The 22,574-nt window shown below is 34.2% G+C and overlaps 4 protein-coding genes across 4 annotated transcripts; 3 read left to right on the top strand and 1 right to left on the bottom strand.

The window, feature by feature from the left end:
* The first annotated feature begins 105 nt into the window (after window positions 1-105).
* Window positions 106-7,494, top strand: LOC140959550 (D-lactate dehydrogenase [cytochrome], mitochondrial). The gene is made up of 18 exons (XM_073417448.1): window positions 106-473; window positions 574-676; window positions 881-981; window positions 1,793-1,841; window positions 2,019-2,111; window positions 2,235-2,349; window positions 2,871-2,931; window positions 3,220-3,256; window positions 3,327-3,388; window positions 3,957-4,053; window positions 4,597-4,671; window positions 5,163-5,271; window positions 5,652-5,761; window positions 5,949-6,011; window positions 6,659-6,738; window positions 6,841-6,971; window positions 7,115-7,158; window positions 7,270-7,494. The coding sequence occupies exons 1-18, from the start codon at window positions 118-120 to the stop codon at window positions 7,387-7,389; spliced, it is 1,806 nt and encodes a 601-aa protein (XP_073273549.1). The 5' UTR covers window positions 106-117; the 3' UTR covers window positions 7,390-7,494.
* A 1,315-nt stretch (window positions 7,495-8,809) lies between these two features.
* LOC140958998 (strigolactones hydrolase CXE15) lies at window positions 8,810-13,060 on the top strand. The gene is made up of 2 exons (XM_073416676.1): window positions 8,810-9,608; window positions 12,622-13,060. The coding sequence occupies exons 1-2, from the start codon at window positions 8,935-8,937 to the stop codon at window positions 12,926-12,928; spliced, it is 981 nt and encodes a 326-aa protein (XP_073272777.1). The 5' UTR covers window positions 8,810-8,934; the 3' UTR covers window positions 12,929-13,060.
* Window positions 13,061-13,204: 144 nt separating this feature from the next.
* LOC140958997 (transcription factor E2FA-like) lies at window positions 13,205-17,974 on the bottom strand. Its single transcript, XM_073416675.1, has 14 exons — window positions 17,550-17,974; window positions 16,876-17,068; window positions 16,600-16,653; window positions 16,427-16,512; window positions 16,264-16,352; window positions 16,091-16,145; window positions 15,846-15,898; window positions 15,706-15,756; window positions 15,563-15,611; window positions 14,943-15,008; window positions 14,788-14,864; window positions 14,449-14,674; window positions 14,109-14,175; window positions 13,205-14,024 (listed from the first exon to the last, which is right to left on the bottom strand). The coding sequence occupies exons 1-14, from the start codon at window positions 17,799-17,801 to the stop codon at window positions 13,885-13,887; spliced, it is 1,458 nt and encodes a 485-aa protein (XP_073272776.1). The 5' UTR covers window positions 17,802-17,974; the 3' UTR covers window positions 13,205-13,884.
* Window positions 17,975-21,905: 3,931 nt separating this feature from the next.
* Window positions 21,906-22,574, top strand: LOC140959441 (uncharacterized). The gene has a single exon (XM_073417271.1). The coding sequence runs from the start codon at window positions 21,906-21,908 to the stop codon at window positions 22,572-22,574; it is 669 nt and encodes a 222-aa protein (XP_073273372.1).

Genomic DNA, 22,574 nt, shown 5'->3' with positions numbered 1-22,574 from the left:
ACCCAACAGTGCATGACAGAAAAAGTGCTTTATATGTTCCGTGTTTTCAGGTACATACTGAATTATTATAGTTTAAGTGGGAGTTTTCTCAACATTTACACTTTTTGGGGGGAAGAAATGCAATTAACACTAAATTTAGCTAACAAAGGCTCTTCCAGTCGCTCAGTTCACCCACTCATCACTCCGCGCCGATATCCGCCGCCGCACCGTCGTGTCATGGCGTTCCCTTCATGGTTATTTCGTCTGCGGTCTCACTCTAGACCAATTTTCACCAAATTCAGTAACTCTTTTATCCACACAACTCTATCCACGAGTCTTACCTCAGGTATACAGAGCTCTGAAAGCATTAGGAAAACTTCGTGGATCACGTCCTTGCTTCCAATGGCCCTCGCCGTCTCTGCGGGTTCTGTTGCTCTTCAATCACACTACAATGACTCTGCATCATTCTGTGATGCTCCAAATCTTGATCAAACGTAAATATCTCAATGTATCGTTTTTTGGTTATGGGTAAAGTTCGGTGCTTCAAAATTTTGTGTGAGTGTTTGTTGTTAAAGTTTTTCTTTTGTAATTTAGAGGTAAGAGGTTTGGTGGTAAAGAAAGCACAGAATATTTGGTGAAAGGTTCACATAAAAAGGTACCACAAGAGCTTATCGAAGAATTGAAGGCCATTTGTAAGGTAGTAGCATCGTTTGGTGTTCACTCTGAACTTCACTACTAAAGTTTTGTGCTTTTTGTAACTTCTGATATGATTTCTATGTTTTTACTCTGAAACCTTCTGCGTATTCATTCTTGCCTTGCATTCTCACTGTGAACCGTAAACTATATTTTTGTAAAGCTTTGTTTTGAGACCAATAGTTTGCTATCTGACTACCATGTACAGGACAATATGACTTTGGATTACGATGAGAGATATTTCCACGGGAAGCCGCAGTATAGCTTTCACAAAGCAGTGAATATTCCTGATGTAGTTGTGTTTCCAAGGTGGGGACGATTCATCTACTCTCAGAATTTTGTGTACTTCTATTGCTTGCATTTTCCTTTTACATAGACTTGTGGGTGGAGATATTTGCAGTTTCTGAATATTAGGAGTGAATTTTTACCGCTGAATGAAATATATAGGTGATTAGGACATGCTTCTATGATGAGTTAAATTAAATTTGAGTTCTTGATGTAGGGTGATGTGGAAACCAAATTACCAAGTCCTTAGGTTGGTTGCTACTTTTGAATGGAAAAGGAGAAATAAGTAACGACTATTTGAGAAAAAAGTAGTGCGAAAAGTTTGTGATGATATGATGATTTTGAATAGTTCATTTTTAAAGTTTAAACTAATGATTTGATTGAAACTTTTACAGTTGATATGTCGAGTAAAGATTTTAGATTTTATTTTACAAAATGATGAATTTTTTAGTAATGGAGTTGAGATGAGCTGGATATCTTAAACAAACAGGGCTTGAGGTTTTATCTTACAAAATAATTATTATTATGGTATATAAGGTCAGATTTGATACTGAGTGATTTGTTATTCAACCAGGGGTGAATGTGTCTTTATCCGTTGTAGTCTTTGGCTTTTCTTCACTTTGTTAGGCTAGACCAGTTATGGTTTAAATATTATTGATACGGATAAACAAATATGTTGACCTGAACTCTTCTGTTCAAACTTTTCACACGAATGAAAAGGTGTGATATTCAATGTCGAGTTATTTCTTCCTTGAAGAATAATGAATAAAAGTAGAATATATATATCATGTTATACATGGTGTCTATGTTTATATCTGTAATTTTTATTATTCAGGTCTGAAGAGGAGGTGTCTAAAATACTTAAATCCTGCGACAAGCACAAGGTTGGAGGTTCTGTTATATGACAATATTGCAGGCATAATGCCCTTGTTTTTAGAGTAATTGCTTTCAAATTGCACTGAAGATTTTACTGTAATTCGAGCAATGAAATGTGGAAGTGAACTAATTGATAATGGAGTAAGTCATGACCAGATCTCCTCAAAATATTTTGTTGTTGGCAGGTTCCCATTGTGCCCTATGGTGGTGCAACGTCAGTTGAGGGTCATACCTTGTCCCCTAATGGCGGTGTCTGCATTGACATGTCATTAATGAAAGTATGAGTAGATTTTAATTTCAATAATAGCTTCTTTTGTCTTCCTACCACTGGTCTCCGTATTAACTGCAGCAATTATTGGAAGTCACACAGTTGATGACCTCCCAAGCTATTTGGTGTGCAGCGTGTCAAAACATTAAATGTTAAGGACATGGATGTGGTTGTTGAACCTGGGATTGGTTGGATGGAGCTTAATGAATACTTGGAGCCTTATGGTTTATTCTTTCCTCTGGATCCTGGTGAGTTTCCTTTTTGTTTTTGTGATGCTATGCTTATGTTTTTATGTTTTTAATAGAATTTCATTTTTAGTTGAGCTATTACGTTATAGAATAAGCTATGTTTAATGAAATGAGTATTGCTTAGAAACCAGAAGCTTCTATATTTATGTTTCTCATAAACAGTGAAGGCTTTCAATAATGCACATTGTTATGCCAACTTCTATAGGTTCCTTTCTAATTATTTTAAGGAACAAGTTCTAAATATTTTATTTAATTTGAGGTATGCATTATTGATATAGATGATATGTATAAGACATACATTTTGATACTATAACGAAAGAGAAAATTGTACCTGTGTGGCCTTTCCCTATGTTTTGCGTGTACACTACATCTTTTCATGTCAACCATATAACTGATTAAGACTGATTTCCCCAATGGAGTTTAAGTGGATATTATTTTTCAGCTTCGCCTTTTCTGGTCTAGAATGACATTTATCACTTTCATGTTGAATTTTTATGTAACTGAAACCATTTGATTCACAGGTCCAGGGGCAACAATTGGGGGAATGTGTGCTACACGATGCTCTGGTTCTTTAGCAGTGAGGTAGTTGCTCTGTTTCAATTTTTTAATCCGGATATCATTTATCACTGGAACCGTGCCTGCTGAGGGTTCAATCTTCACAATCTTGAAGTCTGAATGCATGTAATATAATTTATGTATGTTTTTGGCTGTTTTATTATTTCAGTGCATGCTTGAGTTACCACCACGTGAAGTATACAATTTTTTCATCTTTATGAATTGTTATCTAGTTAATGATTTTACCCTAGTCTTATTGGTGCTGTAATTTTGTTACTGCTTAATTGAGCTTATCATGGTTTTCCTACCATGTAGATATGGGACTATGCGTGATAATGTCATCAACCTTAAGGTTAGTGACAAACATTAATAAATTCATCATGGTCAGCAACTTCACTGTCCTAATGCTTCTTATCTCACAGGTGGTTCTAGCCAATGGAGATATTGTCAAGACAGGTTCCCGAGCCAGGAAGAGTGCTGCAGGGTGCGTTTCCTTTTCTTGGTTTTTTTCAAATTTCTTTCTAGTCTGTACTTGTCTATCCACCATTTCCTTGTGAGCTCTCAGACATCGTCAGCGCACACATGACCCATTTACCTTTTTTACTTCTATCTTTCTACTGTAGCTTCAGTGGGTAACATTTATGTTTTGTTAAATTTCTTTCAGAATGGAAAACCGCAGATATAGCTAATTATTATGAAAAATTCTCTCTCGTGTTTAACTGAGAGAAACAAATAATTTTTCTTCGACAGCCTGGCTCTTAGGCTTAGTTTCTTTTATTGTGTTTCTCTATTTTAGACGATAGATGCTTCCTGTCTGCACAAACCTCTGCTTGTCCACGCACAGTGACATGTCGAAGTAACAATCCTAGTCCCATTTATTTAATCTGCGACTTTATGTTGTATTGATCTCTTGTTGAGTTAAAAAGAAAGAAAGAAAGATAACTTTTTTATGTGCATCGCTTTAGAAATTTTTTCCTTTTTATGTGCATTCTCTAGTGCTCTCAGCTTTCAGCCCATGCAGTGCTCTCAGCTTACAGAGTTCTATTGAATAGGTATGATCTAACTCGTCTCATGATTGGGAGTGAAGGAACCTTGGGTGTTATAACTGAAGTTACATTGCGCCTGCAGAAGATTCCTCAACACTCAGTGGTAGTTCTTTAGTCCTTGCATGATGGCGTTTCTCTCTATGTATTGCACGAAGATTCTTTTAGTTCCCTTCTTATCATAATCATGGCATTATTTCGTGATATTTTTTTGCCTTATTTTGGCTTAGGTTCTAAAGAAAAATCATGCACGTCAGTTGAAAACTCGGAGATATATATACATGTTTCTACATAAAGATAACAGGATAATATAGTAATTATTGATGTTACCAGGTTGATAATCTCATGGGCTGAAATTCATAGGTTAACAGTTCCTCTGGTAGGATTTATGCAAATTTAGGAGTTCTTTGTAGTATGACCAAGATACCTTTAGGCTTTAGTCTGATAATTTTGTTTGGAATAGCAAATCCCCTTTATGTCGGTTCGATTTTTTGCCTTCTGCAGCTCCATCACTTTATCTCTTGGATTTTCCCATTATTTATTTTGCACACCTTCATCACTATATCTATTATGAGAAAGACAGGATCGACGGGCTATTTATATTTGATATCTTCATGATCATTGATTTTTATGTCAATATCATGGGTAGGTTGCAATGTGTAACTTTCCTACAGTTAAAGATGCAGCAGATGTTGCCATTGCCACCATGCTGTCTGGTATACAGGTAAGAAAACTTATCATACAATATATGTTATCTGCATCCTGTCATCTTTCTATACACGAGTTAAATCATGATTTTTATGTTCGTTTTCTATGCCGTGATGCTTGTTTATTTCTTCTACCGAATTCATTTTGTGTAGTACTCTTAGCGCTGTATGTTGTCCATTGTTTTTATTGGTTTTCTTTCAGCCCATCTAGTGCTCTCAGCTTTCAATGTAAATGTTATGATGATAGTTATAGAGGGTTAGGGCATGAAACAGTTGCAGCACATGGTAGCCTAATGCCTACTCACATTTTGTAGTTTATTAATCGCATCTCTTATCGATAAAAAAAATTTGCTCGATGCATTTGCTCATCTATTTAAACTTCATGGGAGGAGGAAATTAGGTTTATGTTTGCTATTCAACACGAATCACTGAGAATAACTACAATTATAACAGTAAGGAAGATCCTAACACTTTTGTTTTCTGTAACATTTTCAATTATTATCATTAGGTATCAAGGGTGGAGCTTTTGGATGAAGTTCAAGTGAGGGCAATAAATTTTGCTAATGGAAAAACTTTACCTGAAGTCCCAACTCTGCTATTTGAATTTATTGGCACTGGTAAAATATCATTTATTGTACAATTAATTTTGGTCGTACTTGGATTTGTCATACTTTTAAATACTTCCTTAAGAAAATTTTAAGTATATTGCTCCGGTGACAGCCCAGTTACTGGCTAGGCAATGGACTAGAGTGAACTTGTTTCCTGCTCTCGGATGGGCATTTTAATGACTGTGAGGCTTGCTAGGTTAACCTTGCTAGCCTTGTAAAATATTGCCCCTGAAACTAACAAGTAATTAGATTGCTTAAAACTAGGCGCACTTTTTTTTTTTCTAGCTAAGGTCAGCCTCTGGTCTACATGCACAGACTTCACATATCTTCTGTTGAATCGATCTTATCTCTGTGATTGCTAATGTAGTTTTTGTTGTCCTTACTGACAGAAGCATACTCTCGTGAACAAACACTAATAGTTCAAAAGATAGCTTCAGAACACAATGGCTCTGATTTTGTTTTTGCAGAGGATCCTGAAGCAAAAAAGGAACTCTGGAAGGTTTGTGGTTGGATATGTTGCATTGATGTACTCGAATATTTCGTGGTTTATCTTCCTTTCTTCATTCTTTATGTTGCCAATTTATATTGTATGCCTCCAAATGCTATTCTCTTGGAAGTTAGATTTTAATCGAACACTTATATCGATTGTAATTTAATATAACCATTCGAGTATGTTTACCATGTAGATAAGAAAGGAAGCACTCTGGGCTTGCTTTGCCATGGAACCAACTTTTGAAGCAATGACATCAGTCAGTATTTTTTCTTAGTTTTTGAATTTATCATGTGCATGATTCCTTATTTGCATCTAGTTAGCCAATTCTTGAAACCCACTTTAGGTTTCCCTTGAAATAACTTTTCGATGGGCATGATGCAATTACGATGTTTGTAGCTTTGTGTTGCGTCAGTTTTGAATCTTGTTCAGTTTTTTTCTGCCCTGCCATGTAAATCTTGTCTGGTTGTGGTTCTCGGCATGGGAATGGAATACGAGACGTGTAGGGTTGATGGCAATTCGAGTTGACTGTGACTTACTTTTAAATCTCCACTTAAAATCTGCATGCTTCAAACCAAGCTCAATTTTTCATCAGTCTCCTCGAATATCACTCTGATTGTGCAAGTGGAGTGGAGTGAAAACCCATGGTAGAACATACTTCAACTTCTCATTTGGCTGTGTTCCTATGTAATTCATATGGACCTCGTATGCTTTTCATACGTAATGGCCTTGACAGTTGCACTGTTTAATTTAATGGAGATCAGAATATATTTTTCTAAGTAAACTTTCCATTAATCTTGCAAATTCTCGATTTATAACAGATTATATAAAACGAACAGGAAAGAGTGTGTAACATTTTCATAATTCGTTTTGGCGTTGAAACTTTATGTTTTCTCACCCTTGCAGGATGTGTGTGTTCCGCTGTCACACCTTGCAGAACTAATATCAACGTCCAAAAAAGAGCTAGATTCTTCTCCTTTAATATGGTAAGACCTTGCTGAGTGATCACTGACACCTTTTGCTAATAGCTAGCGATATTTAATCATTTATTTAGGATTTAGTCCAACTCTGTATCTGTGCAAGTACAGCACGGTTATCGCTCATGCTGGTGATGGGAACTTCCACACCGTTGTATTATTTGATCCCGATAACGAAGAACAACGAAGGGAAGCTGAGAGATTAAACCACTTCATGGTTCATACAGCTTTAGCCATGGAAGGTATTGGGATCAAATTCTTTACGCCTTTTAGCATTAATAAAGTAAATCCAAGTAATTTTTTATCCTACAATACCGGTTTTATTGACCACTGATGAGCTAGATATATGGAGTTTACTTATATTTTGTAATTGTACTATAAGCAGGAACGTGCACTGGGGAACATGGCGTTGGCACTGGGAAAATGAAGGTATTTTGATTCGTACTTTCTTCTACTCCAGTTCTTGAATACACGTTTCATTAGCCAAGATAATCTCTTCTTTTATGACCATGTACATAATAGTGCTAATTCTTGTGTCAGTATCTGGAAAAAGAACTTGGGATGGAGGCTTTACAGACTATGAAGAAGATCAAAGTTGCTTTAGATCCCAACAATATAATGAATCCAGGAAAACTCATTCCTCCCCATGTTTGTTTGTAATTATTTTGTGCTTTTCCATCATCACATATTGAAAATTAATAATATCATTTTTAGGACATGTACAATTGTGTTGTATCTCATTTTTCGAAAAAGAGGTTTTAGACATGTTCGTTTTATTTTTCCTGGGATATATANTAAATAATCGAACATTTCTATATTATTAATTTGTTATGGCAAAAGGTAAAAGCATGTGCATCGAGTGCAAATATTGTTTTAAGTAACATGCAATTACCTTAAAGTTATTTTTTTAATTATATATAAATATTATTTTGTAAAAAATAATAACCAAGGCGGCATGAGTTGTACCCATGCACATCCAAAGGTTTATTTTTATTCATTAATCACTGCTCTCAAGGTAGAAATTGTAATGGACAAAGAACCAGTCTAATTGATTAATTGTGTGCAATTTTTAAAAATTAGATAGATATAACTATTATTTTGTGTTGTATTTCTTACTTTTTATAGATATCAAATCACGAATAGCTAGCGTGGTCATTGCATTTAATTGTTGATAACCATGTTGTTCCATTAAAAATTAGGGTTTGATTGATGATACATATAGAACATTAAAGTGAGTATTTATGATGTATGTGATAAAATATAAGGGAAATTGGCCTTCAGTCTCCGGCCGTCGATTTTTTTTGTGTTCAGTCTCTGGGTACTTTTTTAATACCACATTTCCACATGAAGTGCCATATTTCCACATGAAGTGTACCACATTTTGTATGACATAGTACCACAATTTTGTGGGTAGGGAGTGAACCCAAAGAAATATTTTGATTGGGGATTTTTCACCAACTTCCCCTAAAATATACATGGTATGAATCGTTATAGCGATTGCAAAAATTATACAAATTGATTTTACAAATCAACATTTTCTATCATATTATATATCTGGCATATTCTAAAATACTAAAATTAAGATTGTCTGTAAGAAAATTTAATTTCTCACTACGGAATTCATTCTCACCTCATTTCGTGCTCATCAAAGAGGTTTTACTCATCTATTTTGTATACACGATAGATGAATAAAAGGACACGGAGATGGACAATGTGAATGTGCATCATATCAAAACTATATGAATATTGCCATCTAAGATGAATATTGCCATCTGAAACTTTGTAGTGTGACCATAAGAAAAAATTACAAAATTCAAGTTAGCTACTCTTTTGGTCCGGACAATGATTAAAGTTTGATTTTAGTACAATAATTTGATTTTTTTTTAAATTTTAATCATTTTTCATTAATACATTAATGATGATGTCATATATTGTTACTGTGATGTCAATCATCGCTAATATGATATCATATCTTGTTGATATATATTACGTCACGTCAACAGTATTGGAAAAAAATCAAGATTGAAAACCAATAATCAAATAAAACTAATTATTCTGAGCTCTTTAATTTGCTCTATGCCATTCGTCCTATTTATATGGGTTGCTCTCCTACTCTTCTTTGTCAGCCATCCTCAAGCAGAGGGAAAAATTACAGTAGAGAGAGAAGCTGATTAGCTTATTATATATATATATTGAGAGATAATCATGGGATCTCTTCCTCATATAGTTGAAGATTGCTTCGGAATTGTCCTAGTATACAGCGACGGCTCCATTTCCCGACCCTCGGACATTAACTTCCCAATGAAAGTTCAGGACGACGGCTCTGCTGTCTGGAAAGACTGTTTGTTCGATAAAAAACATAACCTCCATCTCCGCCTATACAAACCCCGGTCACCCTCCACTGCCAAGCTCCCCATCGTCTTCTTTTTCCACGGCGGAGGCTTTTGCATTTGCTCAAGAACCTGGCCCAACTGCCACAGCTGTTGCCTCCGCCTCTCCTCGGGTCTGCATGCTCTTGTGGTGGCTCCTGACTACCGTTTGGCGCCAGAGCACAGGCTACCCGCTGCTATGGAAGATGCTGTGAGCTCCGTGGAGTGGCTCCGAAACCAGGCGCTTCTATCGAACAGTGGTGGTGGTGGTGATGGATGGTTTGCGAATGGAGGGGTTGACTTTGATAGGGTTTTCATCGTGGGCGACTCGTCGGGTGGTAACCTGGCCCACCATCTGGCGGTGCAGCTCCGGCGCGGGTCTCCGGATTTGGCACCGATTAGGGTGCGGGGTTACGTTCTGATGGCTCCATTTTTTGGAGGCACTGTAAGAACCAAGTCTGAGGAAGAAGGCCCGCTGGAACCATTCTTGAATTTGGAGATTCTCGACAGGTAATTTAAGCCTTTTAATTCGTTTTACTTTACGTGTTATTTCATTTGCATGGGAATGAGCTGCGCCTTAATTTTGATTCTTTTTTTTTTCCTTAAAAAAACAGAGAGAGAGATTTCGAAATCGAATCATATCTTCATAATAATTTGATGGATCCCAGAAATCTTAGGCCATATACATAAGAAAATATGCAACTGAAAATCAACCCTTTCTATTGCACACTTACCCCACACACCTGATTTATAATTACACCTAGCTAATAGTTTATCCTTTGTGACTTCAAACATACATAAAAATTTACAATATTCATATTCTCTCTGTAAGTTAAAAAAAATCATGGATATATATAGTTTTAAAGCATATATAGCTATAGCAGGAAGAAACCCTAAATGTAATAGTTTTCATATGAAAGATTATGAGATCATCAACTTGTGAGACAAATTTTGACCGACCTGACTCGACCCAAAAAAATATTATTTTTATGATATCTTTTCGCTGTAATATAAACCTGATCGAATCGTATAGTGAATATAGATGTGTGACATCGTCTCGTAAGAAACTTAATTTTTCTCCTTGTTTTCACGATTTTAAAACGATTAATTGAAGAATATAAATTATAAATTTCATCTCAAAATTAAATCAATGGTGGGTTTAAATTTGTGTGATGGCTGATGAGAGTGGGGACTAAGTGATGAAATTTGGATCTTAGAATCTCTTCTTGATATCAACTTTATTATGACAAAGACAGTCTAAAGGATGAGGGATTTGAGCTTCGAGACAAATGTAGTTATCCCATCAAAAAAGCTGAATGCATGCGCGTGCCAATTATTTTTTTATTTTGTTGGGATAATATATATACATATATAATTGAAATATATTGCTAAAATATCAAGAAATAATATATGTTAAATGTGTGTGCTTTGAACAAATTACATGTAACATAAAATTTTATGATATATATATATTTTTTTATATGATTTATTGTGTAGGGCTCATGTTACATCACACATGTGCTTAGTCTGTGTTTGAATTCAACTTTATTCCCAAAGGTTATTGCAACCTTTTTCTCCTATCTTATCTAGCTTTTATATGATTGGACAATCTCATTTCTTTGGAATATACATACACAAATACATACTAAAACATACACCTAGCAATTATTTGCTCTAGGTTTTTAGCATCGTCGTGGACCCTCAAATGAATTTTGAGCATGGTTTTTACAACATAACATATTAAATCATCTTTTTAATATAATAAATTTCAAATTTTGAAATTTATTATATTAACTCATCTAACACCAAAATCTCAATTTAAAACAAATCTCACGTTCTCGTATATCGGTTTAGTTAAATTTGTTAATCTCTAAAACTCCTAGTGAACCAAATATTAATAGTGTGACACGTTTTTAGCTGACAGCCAGACATGGACTTTGTGGTCAATCCTTTATATATTATTATATCATAAAAATTTTGTGATACGGTCTCACGGATCAATTTCGTGGGTCGAATCTCTTATTTGAATCATCCATGAAAAAATAAAGGATACGACATTGAAAATGGAAATGGTCCACCAATAATAATGCATAATAAGAAAATTCCTACCTTTTTTTGTAGACCAAAGGAAAATCCCACTTTGAATAATAATAAAATTCGAAAAGTCCCAATCCATAAAATATTTTATTTTCCCACTCTGAATAATAATAAAAATTCGAAAAGTCCCAATCCGTAAAATCTTTTATACTGCAAAATGCAAATGACACCTCTGCTGAGGATGACTCCACATTTATGGGGGCGATATGTTTCGTTGTCACGAGATTCGCTGTATCTTCTAAATTTAGACGCATTATATTATATAGAACCAAAATTTATCAAGTAAATGTAGGTGGATTATGTAATTGTTTGATAAATGGTGAGGATCTCGATATCTTCTATTAATATTTTCTTGAGTGAGTTTATCGCACAGAACTTGTCCAGTGCGGTTTACATGTTAGCGTGTCTTCCAGGTTACTGCTTTAAACTCATGGTTTTACCTAATACATATCAAAGAATAGCGACATTAAATTATCACATAATGATGCTATACATTTAATTAGATTAAGCAGTTATATCGTAAATTTATTTATATCAATGTAATGCAATATTAAGGTAGTGTTTATAAATATTTAAAAATTTATTATGAACTTTTCTTTCACGAATTTACAAAATTTATTTGAAATAAAAGTTCATGATCACTTTTTAAAATATTTACGGACACTACTACCAGAAAATTAACTTTTAGAGGATCGATTTCGGCATTTTAGATGCATTTTTATGAAAACATGATCAAAATTTAGTATACTTGAAATCAAATTTCATATTTAAGCACGCATGCTCACGTGTGAATGGGTGTGTGCAGACATACGGAATATATTGTTTATGTTCATTTTTCTAAAATCGGGTAGCGGCCACACTTAGACGAAAAAAAAAAAGGAATAAAAATAATAGTGTAATTGGATGAAATATTTAATTTCAGCAATAATTTTTCAGGAAGTAAATTTAAGAATTGACCTCTTGGAATTTATTGTTAAAGGTAGTGGCTTACCCGTGATAAGATTATTCTATCCTCATCCGAAAACATGCTAGTAGCCAAAAATATTAGGGGATAGGATATAGTATTTTTAATAATATTAGGGGATAGGATATAGTATTTTTAATTGATTGGTTTTGGATAAGTTTATCCTAATTCAATTGTATACGATTAGTCAATTATTATTGAATCGGTTCAAGAAATTCGTGTCATAGTTTTATATAATGTATGTATTGAGACAAAGTCAATACGACGTTACACTTTTTTAATGTGTATAGAACGTGGGCCACTCGGTTGGGAGAAAAAAATTATTTAAATTATTTTTTTAAAATTATTTTCCCAGTCTTAACTTAATCGTTGTCATATTTATTTCGTATCACTATTATATTGACGAAGTTGCCTACTTTTGATGTCCATCTTTAATGATTGTTTAAAAATTCCTAAGATTAGATTTTGGAGGCTATCATTACCAGAAGGAAACAATTCAGACCATCCATGGGCCAACCCATTTGGGCCAGAAAGCCCAAGGCTTGATAGTATAAAGCTCGACCCAATATTGGTTTTAGTGGGAGGAAGAGAAGTGATGAAGGACAGAATAGACAATTACTCCAAGAAATTGAAGGAGATGGGCAAAGAAGTTGACTACATAGAGTATCAAGGGATGCAGCATGGGTTCTTCGTAAATGAACCTTTCTCAGAAGTGGGCAACAAAGTTTTGGAGGAGATTCAAAACTTCATGCTTAAAAATTCTCATTGATAATAGAGTTGACTTAATGCACTTCTTGTTTTGTACGAGTTTGATGCTTGAGTAAATTATTGGAGCTCATTGGCATTTCTAGTAAGACTCCACCTCTATTCGAATATGAAAAATATCTAATATTCTATTGAATTCAACTGTTTTCACCCATGATTGAAACTATAGCATGAAAAAACTTCTAAAATAAGTACTTTTATGTTATTGAAATTGGAAAGGTCGAGGAAATTTTCATATAAGATACATATTTGTCCCTTGTCATTTTCCTTTCATAAGTATATGTAAACCAAAATTAATCATAAGTCTAATTACGTATCAGGTCATGCATGCAGGACGGAACTTCCCAAAACATACCAAGGATGACTTCCACTAATTTTGATGAGAATTAACAAATCAAGATCTTGAACAAAATTACACATGTAATAATCCAACAATTGAAGAAAAGGGGGAAATAAAACTTCGAATCTTGAGAACTTACATTTAAATTCTGAGTAGCGAATGTAGCACTAGATTTCCTTGCTTTGATTTGGTTTCAAACTGTTCAACCATCCATGGGATATTCAGCGTCGTCATATACCAACAGATTGCTTAGAAAATTGTTAACATTTTGCAAAAGAATGTTATTTCAGAGGCCTATAGTTGCTAGAATTCGATCCCAGATCGGTAAATGCAGATCATTTCAAACAATTTACCACATTACATGGAATTGTTGGAAAATGAACAAATTATTCACCTCGGAACCATAGATGGGCGAGCAAATCCTCAGCTATAAAAAGAAGGGCCTCAGGAATCTGTATTTGCTCCTTGTTTTGCAGTTCATCAAGTAAATCCATTGCCAATCGACCAAATGCCTTCAATTGGCTGTAGATGAGAATCAGCAATGCAGAATGAAACAGTATGCGTTTTTATCATCTGAATTTGACACAACTCTGTTTGTCGGATAAATAAAACAAAGCCTATCATCTAGGTAGCAAATCGACCCCAGGTGGTACATCAGCAGTACCAGATGATGATGGTTGGGTCAGTTGTGTTGTCGCACCAGTTGCAGCTATATTCAACTCCTCTTGAAGTATATCCATCCCATTCCAATCGATACCCGCTGTCAATATCAGAAAATCAAACATTAAAAAGTGGTTAGGATATTAGCACTACGAAACTATAACGAGCATGGACAGAACGATACAATCTGTCTTCCACATGTCTGTGATGCTGACATCTGCATCCGATAGAAGCCAATAGTCTGTTTCATCCTATAAAAAAGAACATGACTTTAGGATGGATAAGAGTTACAGAAACATGGTAATATAAAAAAAATCTAACTGAAATCGAATGAAATAAACAAGTTTCAGGGGTTTAACAATCAAAATCCACAAAGTTCCATCAACATTTTTGTTCGTAGATGGCAGATTTCAGACACTTGTGATGCAACAACGGAGTAAAAGTGAAAAATCCTTACGAAACAACACCAAGGATCAACATACTTGTTTAACAAAGTAAGATTTAAACATCCAGAAAACACTTACACCAATGCTTGATGGGACTATCTTTGTCATGCCTCCGGCAAATTCTTGTGAAGCAGCAAAACTAGAATCAAATCCTTGACTCTCTGGTGCCGCAGCTTCAATTTCTTGGCAGTTGTCTGGCAAGCAGGTCCTCTGCATTGCTGGATTTTCATTTGAGATTGAGGCAATGGGAAAGCTTGTTGATTGTTCAACTGCATTCATCTCGTCGAATTTTTCCTCGAATTGGCTTGAGCCAAAATGAAAATATTTCAGAACAGTGACGGATAACAAAGGAACAAGTTTTCTAACACAACGAGGTAGACCATTAATTTTCATGGCTAATTAAGTATAAGATGATACCTGACAAGGTAAACATCAATAGGACCCATTGTACTTCTGAGTATAATTCTATATCTTCTCTGGGGATAATCAACAGCCTAAAGACAGAAGTATATTTGAACAAATGACAAGAAACATCAGTAGTAAAGCTCGCTTAAGATCCATTCTACCCATACCTCATCAGGATCTGGAACTTCCAAAGTGGTTCCATGTGGAGCTTTGATTGCCACAAGGGTCTCATTCTGTCACAATTAAACTTTAAAGTTAAAATTCAGGAGAGATGCGGAGACCATCCTGGTCCATGCATCTGTCAATAAAGGTATCTGAATATTCTTCTATATTTTTTCACTCGAACTTAAAGTGTGACATAAAACAATTACAAACTGTCTTAGTACATTGAACCTACCAAGAACAAAATACTATTAAAAATATTCTACCAACACTCCTATCAAAGTACAACAAAGAACGTCTTATGTTCCAAACTCACAAGAGGAACTTAAAAATAGCAAAAAAAAAAAAAAAAAAAAAAAAAAAAANTTTCTCTGTGGAAATGGTTGACAATTAATGACAAACGACTGACAACTCAGTAATCAAAAAGAGTTGGTCACCCCTCAGGAATCCACGGAAACAAAGACTTAGTCAATTCAACAACTTCGGAACATTGATATAGAAATCTTACACCCATCCTTTCTTCAAGTCATCTTATATATATATAGACACACACACACACACACACACACACACACATACACACACAGAGTAACATATAAGCACCATGGGAGGAGAAGGAATGAACCTGGAAGCAGGGTAAACCTTTAATGTCATCTTCGGTCACAAAAAGCCATCTAAACAGCCAAAGTGAAATAATAACATTAGTAAACTAGAAAATCAGTTAAGTCAAGTTGAATGACAGAATTTAAAGCTATCCAGACAATTTACTTTTGATTGTGTTCATCTTCGCTCAAGCATCTTAATTTTTCCTGCATTTGCCTGCAACATTGTGAAAATTGAGCAGTAAGCACATATCATATAAGATAACAGCAGCACCATATAGTTTCTCAACATTCGGATTTTATTACCTCGTTTGTTCATCCAAACTTCTTTCTTCCATAGAAAGGTTTTCAATTTCTGCCTGAAAACATGTAAAACAAATGACATAGCTAATGCTTCAAATCTACTCAAACTAGTAGAATCCTCATTACAAGTAAATTTAGATGAGATGATACACGGCAATTACCTTGTGCAAATTAATTAATGGTTAAACTTTAAAGACATAAAGGACAAACAAGGGTACTTTCCATGAAACCAGTCTTTATGTACATACCTGCAAAAGAGCGGCATCCTCGTCCGCTTCTCCGGGTTTCGAATTATCGAGTCCCCTAGAAAGCAATATATTGAATTTTCATTAAGCTCTACTACTCGGTGTCATCCCCTATATGGATTATAATACGGGATCTCAAAGCTCAAGATTTATCTTTAGATGCAATTCATCCTTACTTCCAGTGGATTCTGTTTTTAAGCTTTTTTTCTATAAGACCAATCCCTTCAAGGACATTGGTTATGTCATAAATCCTTCTCTTCTGAACCTGTACAACATATTTTTCATTTGAATTATCTGAGTCACGCTATAAAAATACATACAAGTCTACCGGTTGATCACCTGTAAAGTGTCAGCAGCTTTGTTCAAATCAAGTTCACCATCTTCTGCGTGCTTTATTAAGTTGACGAACTTTTTTGTCAGAAGACCTAAGAAACATCACAGATAGTTGTCGGTATTAATCTCTTGAAACTATGGTTCAATATTCAAACCTAGATACAGAATGATGTAATTACTCAAGGAGCTATCATAGCGGCAACTGCTAGCAGGAGTAAGAGGAGATGGAGCGTCTGCAAATTAATGTCACAATACCGTTACTACGGATCATAAACAAACAAATTGTGCAGAGTACAGAGAGCAGTGACCATATATCGAGATATGCTCATGTTTGTTATAGAATTTTATCTTTTTTGGAACATTGACACCTGTCAATAATTTGCTTCACTCAAGAACAATGAAATCAGTAAAATGATTCTGAATTGATTTGTCACAAAACTATACGAGTATCTCACCAATATTGGAAATGGGGGTTGAAGGGATAGATCTGTTGTTTTTGGTAACTTTTGACCGACCATTTGGCCTTCCTCCTTTACCAGATACAGGAGTTCGGAAGCGACTGTTAGCCATATCACTAAATCCAGGACTAGTTGTCCACTCATTAGACTCGGCTTCGTTTTTCTCGCTCCCATTCTTCCTCTTCAAAGTCTGCTAAAGGCCAATTTGGAGCAATATGAATCAGCTCTTCAAAAAGACATTGAATCAAAGTAATTAGACTAGGACGATATGGTAAATCATGTCAATGATGAGAATGAATATATTCGATGATTCACTTTTGCATACATAATATATAACGGAAAAATCAACAATCCATACGATTCAACAGCGACTAGCACATTTTAGCAATGAGATTTTCAAAATAATGGAACTCCCCCATTTCATCAATAGAGTATCAATATTCTCGTTGTTTCAGCCATATTCACAGATCGAACCACCCATAAGTTTGCAATTCATCAAGCTATCTTCGTGATCAATTATTTAAAGAGCCCGCGAACAATAAAACTCAATTGATTGCATTTTATACAGAAAGTAAGAGCACAGTCGAAATCCAAAAACAAAAAAAAAATGGCAGACAACATCACAAACAAAGTTAAAACGAAAAAATTAGCAACGGAAATGGAGGACCCACGGTAGACTTGACGACGACCGCATCCGGCAGCTGATCAGCCGCAGAGCCGGACGAGGCGGCGGCGCGCGCCGGTGTGGAGAAGTGGTGATAGTCATCAGGCGGAGCAAACGGCGGCTTCATAGACGCGAAGGGGAGGTGTCTCCTGATCGCAGTCGGCGGCGTCTGCTGCAGTGGGAAGATCCGCCCGTTCTCCGCGGCTGGGGCTGGAGGCGTCGCCGCCGCGTCACGGGTGGAAATTCCAGGCCCAGCCATTTTCTTCCAATCAAATGGAACAGATTAGCACGGTTGGACAGGATTTTGGAAGTGTTTTGGGAATTGGAGCGAAGAGGGAAAATGAGGGTTTTATGTTTGATATTTTTATGGGAGAAAGTATTTGGTTAGGGGAAGCAGAAAACGAGGAAAGGGAGGGAATTTTTGGTTCGGATAGTGTGGAGGGAAGTGGAGAGAAAATGAAATTAATAATTCCCCACGTTTTTGCACTTTAGTCCGTTTATTTCAAATTTATTATATATTGGCCCCTCTTCGACAAATCTTTCAACTTATATCTACATAATAATTTCCAAAAAACGCAATTTACAAGTTATAAGACACTAAATTTGGCCTATATTTTTTTGTATTAAAATTGTGCTCATCTCTATCCTTATTTTTTTGTTTCTTTTTTCACAAATGTGGATCGATTTTTTTTATATCTTGCCTTTGATCGATAGTAAATTGTCAATATTTATTTATGTCATGTTTTTCCATGGGTTTAAATTATATGTGTTAATATAAATCCATGTGCTTTTGAATATTGAAATAGTTGAGAGATATATCTTATAAGACTATCTCACTGATAGAATCGGATGATTATCTCATATAATTGACTCATTATACTGTCTCATATGAATTTTTTATTATACATATATGCAGGCTAATTGCGATTAATAGTCAGGACATGTTACCAGGCATAGACCGTCTTGTGTATCAAGATGTTTATATATATATATAAATGTTGTGAGTAACTAAAATATTTCTCAAATATATCTCTTCTCTTTAGATTGAATTTCGTTCTGTCAAAGCATCTCCAACCTTTACACCAAAGAGTAGGTCTCTTGTGAGACAGTCTCACGAATCTTTATATGTGAGACGGGTCAACTCTACCGATATTCACAATAAAAAGCAATACTCTTAGTAGGGGTGTTCATTGGTTCGGTTCGGTTTTCGGTTTTTTATTTCGGTTTTCGGTTTTAGAAATATATAATCCGATATCCGAACCATTTTTCTTCGGTTCGGTTCGGTTTTCTACCAAAACGGTTCGGTTATTTCGGTCGGTTAATTCGGTCTTGGTATAATTATTTAAATTAATAATATTAATATATTGTAAAATATAATATGTTAACTTTCTACATACTTTCTTAGTAAAATATTTAAATATAAGGTCTAAATTAATTAAACAAACAAAAATCAACTAAAAATTGTTCAAAATAGTTTTTCATTCATTAAATATCATATCAAAATATATAATATAAATAAAAATATATAAAAAATTTTAATTTAATGAAATTGCGGTTTTTTCGGTTTTTTCGGTTTTGACATATATAATATGAAACCGAACCAAATAAACTTCGGTTTTAACATTTATATCCGAATTACAAAATTCGGTTTTCGGTTCGGTTTGGTGTTCGGTTTTTTCGGTTTGGATTCTCGGTTTTTTCGGTTTTATCCGAAGTTTGAACACCCCTAACTCTTAGCATAAAAAGTGATACTTTTTCATAGATGACCCTAATAAAAGATCTGTCTCACAAAATACGACTCGTGAGACCGTCCCACACAAATTTTTGTCTACACCAAAATGGTGTTTTAACATTATTTTGAAAAAAAGATTTGCTCCAATGGAGGTGCGCCATTTTGACCAAAATAGCACGGCTTCCACCTCTGCGCTAAATTTGGAGCAAAAATAGCGCAGCCACTTCCTCTGCGTCAAATTTGGCGTTGGCGAAGACACAATTTTTTTAAATTTTTTTTTTGGTTTTGATTATTATAAATATGTATTAATTTTTAAAGATAAATATTATTTAAATAATAATAAAATATTTGTTTTATTATTTTAATAATGAGATATCTAAACATAAAAATTAAAAATATTGATTATTGATTTTTTAAATATTTATTTGTGTTGATTATTAATTATTGATTTTTAAATATTTATTTATTAATATTTAAATAATAAATTTATATAATGATTTATAAATAATATAATTTAATATAAAGATACGCACTTCGCACCACGAAATGCTTCAATTGATCATTTGTAAGATGAATATAGTCATTCAAATGTTTGAAGTTGTATTCTTATTATATTTGAAGTTGTATCTTTATTATGTTTGAATTTATATTCATATTTTTCAATTTAAATAATTTTCATATATTAATTTATATTATATAATTAAATTATAAACTTAAATATTATTATTTAAATCTATTAATAATATAATATTGATTATATAATATAAACATTAGTCATGATTAAAAATATATTAAATAAAATATAATAATTAATAAATGTAAAATAAAAGAAATACTTCGAGAATATTTTTTTTAGTGTAAGATTTGAAGTAAATGGGTTTGAGATGGATGTTGTATTTGGTGCAGAAATCGCCTTATTTTAGTGTAAGATTTGCATCAAAATAGATTTCGTGGTTGTAAATGACCTCACCATCCATTCTTACAAAAGAAAGACGAGAAGTAATGTTTGAAAACAAAAATGAAAAACTGAATTCAGAAATAGATAGTGCTTGATAAATAAATTATTAAAATAATAACTTTTTACTATAATAACTTTTGTAGAAGTAGAAGCAAAATCACATTAATTTTTGGATTTCAATCAAATTAATGAAACATAAACTAACACATAAAATGAGTTTAAGAAACACATAAAATTGATATTTTTAAGCCAAAACTCCATGATATTTATTTAAGTGACAGTAGATGTCACTTCTTTAATTTTATGAAATCCGATTTTCTCAATTCGAAAGGACCATTCGACACAACCGACGAAATTCAAGCACGCACACATATACACACGATATATATATATATAATTTTTATATTTGACTATAGATATGATGAACTTATATCTATTTGTTGAAAATAGTTAAATACGAATTAATGGGATTGAACAAAATTCTAAAATGGATCATACAATTAATTGGTAGAGGGGCCGTTGACCTGGTGTTTCTTGTTGTTTCCTGCCTTATTAATGAGTGCTTGGATGATGTTAGGTTACCATTGGCTTAGTTGCAAATTTGACATGCAACTGCTCACATGGTTTACGCTTTCACGTCCTTTTCACTATAAATTTGCCAACTATATTTCAAGCATCCACATTACCAATAAAAGTCCTAATTTCACATGCTGTCAAAAAAAAAAAAAAAGTTAATTACTTTTTAAATTTGGGGTATTTATCATAATTTTAAATATATAATTTTTTTATAGAATTGGTGGAAGGATTGAAATATTGTATCCTCGGATCTCTCATTTTATTTCCCCCACTTCTATCTATTACTATAATAAATAATATGTAAAAAAATATATTAGAAATTTGATAGATCGACAGTAAAATATGAATAAGTTAGAATATGTTAAATATAAAACGATAAATGCAATATATAAATTTTTTGTTTTGGAAAAAATAGAGATGATATGCATTTACTTGGACCTTTATTTATAAAGCAAGTTCTATGGTAATGGAAGTGATATTTAAATATCTCATAATATATAAATTAAAATATCAAGTATAGCGTTTCTTCTTTTTTGAAAAATCTCACCGGCTTTCCAACAAACTATACCCACAAAAATCTAATTTGGAAGCGATATTTCTTCGTGAAATAATAACTATAGTCTATAATTTATATATTTAATCCTATTTTTTATTTATTTAAAGATGAGTTTAATTATGATATAAATTCAAAATTTATATCTACATACTAGTATATTGATGCACGCTGTATAATATTTTTTATAATTCATTTGGTTTATATTTAAATGAAAATCAAAATATAACACTTGCAATTTTTATATATGAATTAAAATAATAAATAGAAAAAAAATTGTAGGAATTGAACTTATAATCAGATATTTATAATTTATATTAAAATTTAATATTTTATTAATAATTTGTTTCAAATTTAATAATAAACGCTGTACGTGGCTCCTGACAAACATTTGGCGAATCCTATAATGAATCTAAAAATGGCAACCGTACAAAATATATTAAAACAAAAATATTATTTGTTCCGCAAGACATCAATTCTCCGTTTAATTAGTTGCGCTATATATTATTTAGTGAATAATAGCTAAACAAGAACACGGAGCAAAATGAGTGGCGGCGGCGGCAGACTGAGCATGGTGGGAATTGTGCTGATTATAATCTTCGCTGTCTCACTTGTGATGCTACTCACCCAGCTATTTTATGTCTTATGGCGACGCCGCGTCTTCCACCGTCACGATGGCGGAGGAGATCACTTCTCACAACATTCGTCGTCGGGATCATCCTTCTCCTCCAAAGAGCTTCTCTACTTCTTCTGTGTTAGGTCGCACCCCAACTCTGTACCTGCTCCAGATACAGCCGATGGACTCGGTTCGAATCCGCGGCCGGAGATTGAGGTCATCGATGTTGACCTCTTGAAGATTCATGGCATGTTTGGACCGCCGAGATTTCTCTTCACCATCAAAGAAGAGGAGGGGGAACATACGGAATCACCTGCAGAGATTTCTCTTCGTTTCTCTGGGGAGGAGGTTAAGAAGATCGATGATAGCAGTAGGAGCAGGGTAACCTTGCAGGAGTGTTTCGAGGCGGTGGATGAGCCTCCGGAGGCCGTGGCGGTGGAGATCGACGATCACTACTGGAGTGATGCCACGCCGTTTTCGACCCCCTATGATTCGCCTATGTATTTCACTCCCTCGGCCTCACCTGTTCACGAGGTAGTCAACGGTCGGTCAACGGAGACCGCGGGCTCTACGGAAGTAAAACGGCGTCTCTTTTGA

The sequence above is a fragment of the Primulina huaijiensis genome, chromosome 15 (genome assembly GCF_012295235.1).
Source record: "Primulina huaijiensis isolate GDHJ02 chromosome 15, ASM1229523v2, whole genome shotgun sequence".
Lineage (NCBI taxonomy): Eukaryota > Viridiplantae > Streptophyta > Magnoliopsida > Lamiales > Gesneriaceae > Primulina > Primulina huaijiensis.
Note: the sequence above shows the minus strand (reverse complement) of the source record. Positions and strands in the feature narration are given on the sequence as shown.

Bases quoted from the DNA above. Each gene is read 5' to 3' on its own strand.
- LOC140959550 (XM_073417448.1), top strand. From the start codon at position 118: ATGCAATTAACACTAAATTTAGCTAACAAAGGCTCTTCCAGTCGCTCA. The intron at 474-573 runs GTAAATATCTCA...TTTGTAATTTAG, and splicing joins GCTCCAAATCTTGATCAAAC to AGGTAAGAGGTTTGGTGGTA. The intron at 2,350-2,870 runs GTGAGTTTCCTT...TTTGATTCACAG, and splicing joins ATTCTTTCCTCTGGATCCTG to GTCCAGGGGCAACAATTGGG.
- LOC140958998 (XM_073416676.1), top strand. From the start codon at position 8,935: ATGGGATCTCTTCCTCATATAGTTGAAGATTGCTTCGGAATTGTCCTA. The intron at 9,609-12,621 runs GTAATTTAAGCC...TCCTAAGATTAG, and splicing joins AATTTGGAGATTCTCGACAG to ATTTTGGAGGCTATCATTAC.
- LOC140958997 (XM_073416675.1), bottom strand. From the start codon at position 17,801: ATGGCTGGGCCTGGAATTTCCACCCGTGACGCGGCGGCGACGCCTCCA. The intron at 17,069-17,549 runs GTGGGTCCTCCA...GGCCTTTAGCAG, and splicing joins CGGTCGTCGTCAAGTCTACC to ACTTTGAAGAGGAAGAATGG. The intron at 15,009-15,562 runs GTTCATTCCTTC...TAATTGTGACAG, and splicing joins AAGGTTTACCCTGCTTCCAG to AATGAGACCCTTGTGGCAAT.
- LOC140959441 (XM_073417271.1), top strand. From the start codon at position 21,906: ATGAGTGGCGGCGGCGGCAGACTGAGCATGGTGGGAATTGTGCTGATT.